This window comes from Caenorhabditis briggsae (assembly GCF_000004555.2).
Source record: "Caenorhabditis briggsae complete genome, chrIII, whole genome shotgun sequence".
Lineage (NCBI taxonomy): Eukaryota > Metazoa > Nematoda > Chromadorea > Rhabditida > Rhabditidae > Caenorhabditis > Caenorhabditis briggsae.
This window is the reverse complement of record NC_013490.2, coordinates 10,753,121-10,760,839: the sequence shown is the minus strand read 5'-3', so window position 1 is coordinate 10,760,839 and position 7,719 is coordinate 10,753,121. Positions and strand designations below refer to the sequence as shown.

General features: G+C 35.7%; 1 protein-coding gene across 1 annotated transcript in view; it reads right to left on the bottom strand.

Annotated features, from left to right (window-relative positions):
• Window positions 1-3,153: 3,153 nt before the first annotated feature.
• The window catches only part of CBG24035, a gene marked incomplete at both ends in the record, with an annotated part of 5,988 nt that continues 1,422 nt past the window's right edge, over window positions 3,154-7,719 (bottom strand). The window contains 8 exons of the mRNA XM_002648011.1: window positions 3,154-3,417; window positions 3,460-3,576; window positions 5,734-5,919; window positions 5,965-6,204; window positions 6,251-6,376; window positions 6,429-6,485; window positions 6,700-6,825; window positions 6,870-7,088. Coding sequence (XP_002648057.1) covers window positions 3,154-3,417; window positions 3,460-3,576; window positions 5,734-5,919; window positions 5,965-6,204; window positions 6,251-6,376; window positions 6,429-6,485; window positions 6,700-6,825; window positions 6,870-7,088 — 1,335 coding nt within the window. The remainder of the gene's footprint in view (window positions 3,418-3,459; window positions 3,577-5,733; window positions 5,920-5,964; window positions 6,205-6,250; window positions 6,377-6,428; window positions 6,486-6,699; window positions 6,826-6,869; window positions 7,089-7,719) is intronic.

The following is a 7,719-nucleotide window of genomic DNA, read 5'->3' as shown; positions in this document are numbered from 1 at the left end:
ATTTTAGAAAATCAGAAATTCAAAAAAAAAAACAAGAATTGGATAATCTCAAATTCCCGAAACTTGAGATTCGGAGAATAGAAACAAATATGGATTTCAAAAATTCAAAATTTTGAAAACGAAACAATTAGAAACTCGAAACTGACTGATAGTGAGAAAATGACAGGAAATTGTGAATTTCGAAAACTTAATATTTTTGAAAAATTTTTTGATTTCTTGATTCAATTTTTCGATTTTCCAAAAATCGAAACTGGGAGTTCTCAATTTTCAAAAATCCAAAAGTTGTTCACTTTCGAATTACCGAACTTCCGTATTACTACATTTCCGAATCAAAAATTCCTATTTTAATATTTTTCATCTTGAAGTTTTGGAATTTATTATTTTTTGATTTCTTTGAAATTTCTAAATCGTATTTTTTCATTTCTGTTATTTTATATGTTATTCTAGAAGGTGAAAATAATTGTGAAGTGATAAGGATGTGACAGTAATTGAAAATGTTGTCTTCGATAAGAGCATCGAGGGGATCATTCAGTAAAAATCGTCATCTGTTTCATATTCTGTCAAGATTTCCGCCTCCTGTTGCTGTGGAATGGGCTCATTGATGATTTTAACTTGAGTGGTCACTTGATGATAGCGATCACGTCGACGAGCATTCATGAAAAAGTTTTCCACTGTTTCCATACTGATTTCAAGACGATCGGCAAGCTATTGTTGCATTTCACGGGTTGGGCGTGGCGAAATTTTGTATATCGATTGAAGTGCCTGCTTCTGATGAGCAGTGAAAACAAAACGAGAAACTTTGGCAGTTGGCTCACTCTCATCGAAATTCATACGTTTGAAATTTAAATTTTGATAAATTGAAATTAAATAAACAGTTTGTACCTTTTTCAAGATCCACTTGGAACTGGCGTTGATGGAAGCACTTCTTTTGCTTCAGCAACTTCTTCTGGTGACATAGAATTTCTAGAATCTAGAATTCTGAGTCTGGCTGTAAGTGGTTGCTGCAATCATTTATGCATTCGACGGAATGTTTCCTGTCCGGATTTCAGCATATTCCATGGTTTGGGATTGCGAAGCAGGTCGGAAAGAGTTCCCGGACTGCGACATAATATTCTTTCGGTAAATGTTTTCTGTGGGATCTGATGAGTCTTCATCTCGTTGACTACTCTAATGGTTTCATCCTTTGTGTCGATTTCTTCCTCGTTTTCGGAGTTGTCGAAGTCTTTTGAAAAAAAAATCTAAACCTAGGTCATGACCCAGAAATTGAAATCTAGGTCATAACCTAAATGTTGGAATCTAAAAAAAGTTGGAATCTCAAAAATACAAGGCACGTGCTTCAAAAATACAAGGCACGTTACGTGCCTCAAAAATTCAAGGCACGTTACGTGCCTTGTATTTTAGTACATGAAAAAATAGATTGATTTTTTTTATGTCTGTAAAATGTTAATAACTCCAATAAATAATGTTCCCCCGGATTCTTCTGATTGGCCTATAGAAGACCTAAACTTGTTTTTAGCGAATGGAACAAACAGTTTTGAATTAAAAATTTGATCAGTTTTTTTCCCATTATTGAAATATGTAATACCGTAAACACTCTGATAGAACGTCACCCAATTCGCCAAATTGGAGCTCATTTATCTAATTTTCTATGAGAGATATCAAAAAGTGGTTAACTAATAAAATGTTGCTGATATTATGATAACCTTTTTATTAGTTGACTACTTTTTGATACCTTCCAAAATAAGTTAGATATTTAGACTTAAAGTGGACGGTCCGGGTGGCCTTCTATTTATTTATTTATTTATTTATTGATTACGACCTTCCGTCGTGGAAAAAGAGAAAAAAGAGAAAAGGAATACAATACAATCACACAAAACACAGATACACGAATAACCAGACAACACATTTAATTAAAGTGGAGAACCGAATAGTAACACTATTTCCAAATAATAGCACATAACCATCAACACATACACGCATATTATGCTTGTCTGAGAAAAAAAAGGTTGAGACGCAGAGAAAAAGTGTCTGCGTCTCCACCGTTTGTGTGCTGTTTAGGCTCTCCGCTTCGATATCGCTACCGTATTCAGACTGCAAAAAATACTCTCTAACCTTTTTTTTCTCAGACAAGCATAATACAGAATAAAAGTTATACCTATTAGAGTGTTCACGGTATTAGCCACTATTCTGAACACTATTCTGAACATTCAATTCCACCAAATTGAACTTTTCAAAACTCCAATACTTTCAAAAACTATTTGTTGAATATTTGAGTAGACTTTTTATGTTTCTTTTTTCTTCTCACCACAACTTTTTCTTTATGTCGTGAAAGAGAAGTTCAGCAGAGAACTAGAGATAGAGGTAAGTAAGTATTTTCCATACTTGTTGAAAAGATGGCCGGGCTGAGACTTTTCTGAAAGCGGGCCGGGCCGGGCCGGAAAAAATTACACATGGCCGGCCCGCTTTTTGAAAATTTCGAAATTTTAGAGCAAATCATCATTTTTCGAGATGGCTTTTCTCAGTAATAAATAAAAATCCACACTAGAGGACGATTCTGTCGAAAAAAAACTGTTTTGAGGTCGTTTTTAGAAAAAAATTTAATCCTTGGCTTAATGAAGTTTGATTTTTTTTTGCTAAAAATTTAATTAAATTGACTTTTTCGGATGGTTGTATGCATTTGGATTAATATTTGTGCTATTAAAAATATATTGGCACAAAAGTAACATTTTCGAAAAGTTGTCCTAGGCGGGCCGAGGGTTTTGAGGCAATCGGGCCGGCCCGGCCATCCACATATATGGTATATTCTTTTTATATTTTTTTTCTGAAAATTCCAAAAAAAAAACTATAAAGAAATGGGGTTTGGGTTTTTCTAGCTTCTATTTGTCTAAATCTTTGTTTTAATAGGTGGGTACAGAGACTATTTCAATGGAATCGGTCAGCAGCGACTGACAGGCGGCTCTTTTAGAGCGATGTTTGAGAAATGATTGGGAGTAGAAGAAAGGTGATATAAGAGCTCAAAGTTTATGCGTTACGCAGTTGGCTGCCGAAATCTTTACTTTAATACAATTGAGCTCGGTTTCTGTGAAAGATATAAAAAAGTTGTCAACTACCATGTTTAAATAAAATTGAAAAAAAATCATTTATTAATAAATTTCAATATGGAACTTGCGTTTTCCGTTGGAATCGACCAGGAATTCGTGACGCTCGACGCTCATGTTCTTCTCCTTCGAATTTGCTTTGAATTGGGACATTTCTGGAACAATAAAATTGGCGGAATGAGGAAATCTCGAAGACAACCTTTTGATTCGTCCTGAGTCGCTTTTCGTGGAGGGTGAGTAGAAGCTTCATTTGAACGATCATCGTTGGATTTCGAATGAGCTGGAAGTTGTATAGGGGCCGTCGTGGCGTTGTCAGCTTCTAAAAAAACATATTTAATGTAAACATCTAAAGCCAAAAAACCTTCTGAAACGAGTGTGGTACAGTCGGTGCACTCTTGATTGGTCTTTCTCGGAGGATGTGTTTTGAATTCGTCGGTCTTCGATCGTCTTGGAGGGTACTTTGTTGTCCGACCCGAATCTGAAAATATACAGCTTTTTTTAATACCCAGAGTAACTGAACTTTAACGAACCTTCAGTGGAAGGCAACGAACCAGTTTAGAAAATATATCAACTCGCGTCGAAGGCGCACCAGTCAGCGCCAGTAAGCCAGCAGTCAGTAAGCGCCGGAGGCGCGGCAAGCAGATGGCTGGTTTGCAAAATGTTTTCAAAACTGAAAGTTTTCAAATTTTAAAACGTTCAATTTTCACAAATCAAAGCTATCAAATTTTAAAATTCCGATATTCAACATTTTTCAAAATTCTAAATTCTAAATTCTCAAAATTCTAAATTTCAAACTTCAAAATTTGCAAATTTTGAAAACTCTCTAAAATTCCAAAATTGTTCAGAATTGTCAAAAATCACAATTTTAAAAATTGCTAAAAAATAAAAATTCTAATTTTTTTGAAATTTTCCAATAAAAAAAACTCACATTTTTTCAAAAAAAAATCCGAGAGATTGAATAAAAATCATAGGACTTTTAGGAATAAATAGAATAACAGTGAGGTGGAAGATAATCAGAAAAATAAAAGGGATCATTTCCAGAATCCATTCATTTTTAGAATTTTTTCTGGAAAGTTCCTGAGACGTCTATTCTGTCAAGTCGTCATAAATGGGAGAAATATGGTTGTATAAAGTTCTGAATAATGCTTTTATATGTTTTGTGGAGTCGTTTTTCGTTGATGTCTCTTTATATCACTAGTATCTCTCGTTTTTTCTTATCAGTCTGCTGTCTCTTTTGTGCCAATATTTGTCCACGTGGCGCTGCGGGGTTGTGGCTTCACTCTGGCGCGATTGTCCATTGAATTTGAAAGGAATACAGCAGACGTCATCCAGCTGAAGAATAGATTTGCCCTTTCAGCTCAATTATCTCAACTCCTAAAAAAGGTATCAAAATTTTTCAACTAATAAAATGTTCACCGTAACATCAGCAAAATTTTATTAGTTGACAGTTTTTTGATAACTTTTATATGAACCGAGATATATGGGTTTGGAGAGTAGCAACAGAAGCTTTTCTTCAGAATTTCTCAAAATCGTCAACTTTGACCAACTTTTTCTTGGCTTCTGTGGAAGATATTTAAAAAAAGTTCGAAGAACAAAGTTTGTCTTGATGTCACAAACATTTCATCGGTTGAAAACTTTTGGATATCTCTAACGAAACTGGATAAGTAGGGTCAAAATGAAGGTCTCAATCTGCATCAAAATTTGAATGTTCAAGTGTTATTCAAACTGCCTTGTGAGAAAAAAAGAGGATTTGGAATATAAAATTTCAATTATTGACCAAAAAGGCGACGTGATGCGGCATGGCTCATAAACCTTGAGAAGAGTACTATGTATTATATAAAAGAAGAGGGAAATGGAGGGAAGAATCAGTTTTCCTCTTCTCTGGGTTCCAGAGAGGGGAACCGGAGAAGGGGTCCGGAGAAGGGGTCCGGAGAGCCTGGGTCCTGGGTCCTGAGTCCTGGGTCATGACCTAGATTTTAATTTTTGGTCATGACCTAGATTTCAATTTCCGGGTCATGACCTCAATCACGGAAAATTACAATAGAGATTTTGATGTAACTGTAAATTATATTATTATTATTTAACAACAAAAAACTGCTGGATTACTATCAATTGATTAATTAACTTGAAAAATAAACCTGCTGAAAATCATATTTATTTTCAAAAAACCCCAATCAAGAAAAATTGTAATACAGATTTGAGGAAACAAAGTGTACCTATGCTTCTGGGAAAATAATGAGGGGGTGTTATAAAAACAAAAAGGTGGACCACGAGATAAGCTAGAGAATTTGGAGCATTTGTTAAGGAAACGAAAAGAGGAAAAATAGGGAACAAGGGACAGAAGGAGCAAAATATTCTGACTGGATTATTGGAATCTATTTAGTTTCTCAATTTCTTGGCGAATAATTGAAAATTGATTCTCATCCATTGATCTGGTAATCCAACTCCCACTCATTGAGATACTCTTCGTCGTTTGGGTCTTCCGAATATTCTTCTTCTCCCTCTTCCTCTTCCTCTGAATGGACTTCTTCGGTTCGGTTTTGCTCGAGCATTTTGAGCACAAACGACCGTTCCATCAAGTACTCAGCGAGCTGAAAGAAGCTTTGATGTTGGTAATTGGATTATTTCAACTTACGCTATCGCCGTTCACATCTTCTTTCATTTCAATATAAAGAATTACATCAGGATGCGTGGTAGTGTCTAAGCAGTACTTCTCGGAGAGCTTCTCGAATGTTGCCATTTCATTGGGCAACACCGAAATTTCTTTCTCCAAAAATGACTTCAGTGTATCGTATCTCTTTTTGTCCAACCAGTCTGAGATCTGTAAATTTTCAATTTCATTATGTGAAAATACTCCGATACATACCCTCTTCCGAGAGCCTCCCGATTCCAATTCCAAAGTTTCGTCTGGTTCTTCAAGGAATTGGCGTTCTTCAAAAAACTTTTCCATGGCATCCTCGAACTGATTCCGTTTTTCCGAATTACGTTCTCGTTTGAACGTTTCACCGTCCACAATCCCATGTTCTACTTGTTCTTCAGATAGAAAACGTGGGATTTCTTCAGGAATCGGATTTTTGAATCTTTGCTTTCGGAAATATTGTCTGACCTGAAAATGATAGTGGGTCATTTTGTTTGGATTAGTTGGAGCTGACCTGTGTTGTGGTCAATTCTAGTTCTGCAACCAAAGCTGCAATTTTTCCTTTTTCTGGATTACGGCTTGCAACGAAAACTTCGTCCATTTTCCGTTTTTGCTCCACCGTGAATTTTTTCACGTATCTCTGAAAAATTCGTATATAAATGTTTGTATGTTATCAGAAAATAAGTTATCACCTTCACCGGCCTTGGATTCCTGATCGATTGTTTTCTGTTGTCAAACCACCTCTCTATCTGAAAATTGAACGATTTTTTAGAGTTTAATTTTGATTTGTCGATTTTTCTAGAAAATTATCCGAATTTTTCATAAGGACGGTTTTTGAAACAAAAGAACTTTTGTTATGATGCACAGAATTTTTTTTTAAAAGTGATGAACTTTAACTTGCAAACGGAAATTTTTCGAAAACTACTCTGAACACTTTTCATGAAACCTAGTTGAAGCTCTTACTTGGCATATGGTTCGATTGGTCTCTTCTGCTAGCTTTTCCTTCTGAGCCTTTGATGGAAACTCCGTTTCACGGAACACAGCCAGGAGAATCTCTATTTGTTCATCGGTGAATCTCTGGGTTCTTTTCTGTAATTTTTCATAGAACACATGTAGAAAAAAAAATCAATTACTCCTTGGGCTCTGCGAACGCCTTTAGATTTCCTTTCATCTGGCTCAGATTCCGATTCAGATTCTGACGATGATGAAGCATCTTTTTTAGAATCCACGCGTTGTTTTGGCTTATTCATTCTTCTTTTTTCAGCTTTCTTCCGAATCGGGCTTTCTTCGAAGTCATAAACAGTTTCATCATAATTAACACGCCTTGCAGCTCTCCTTATTGGTCTTTCCTCCTGAAAACCCATTTGTGAAAAAAAACGTTTTCCAGGAAAACAGCACCTGAACATTTTCATCCGATTCAGGTATTGAGGAATTGGGTTGTCTTTTTGTTTTCGATTTCACTCCGTTGGATGTAGGTTGCGTGGTAGTGGAATTACTGCGAAGTCTCCCACGATTCATCATCTGTAAAAAAGAATTGGCCAAAAATTCGGGGGGTACAATGATTCGGGGGTACAAGGGGGTACAACTGATTTAGGGGTACAAAATTGGTGATTCGGGGGTACAAAATTCGTGGGTACGAAAATTCGGGGGTACAAACTATCAATGATTCTGGGGTACAACTTATTTCATTTAGGGGTACAACGTTTGTGATTCGGGGGTACAATTTTTTTCGACGAAGTTTCTGAATTCCTGAATTTCAGAGCTTGAAAATCTCTGAATTTTTAGAATTTCAGAACTTTGGAATTTCAGTATTTAGGAATCTGAAAATTTCGGAACTTCAGAATCTGAGAATCTGAGAATCTCAGAATTTCATAACTTCAAAATCTCAGAATCTCATAACTTCGGAACTTCAAAATTTCAGAACTTCAGAATCTCAATATTTCTGAATTTTCAATAATTACGGCAGAAATTTTCTTCATTGTC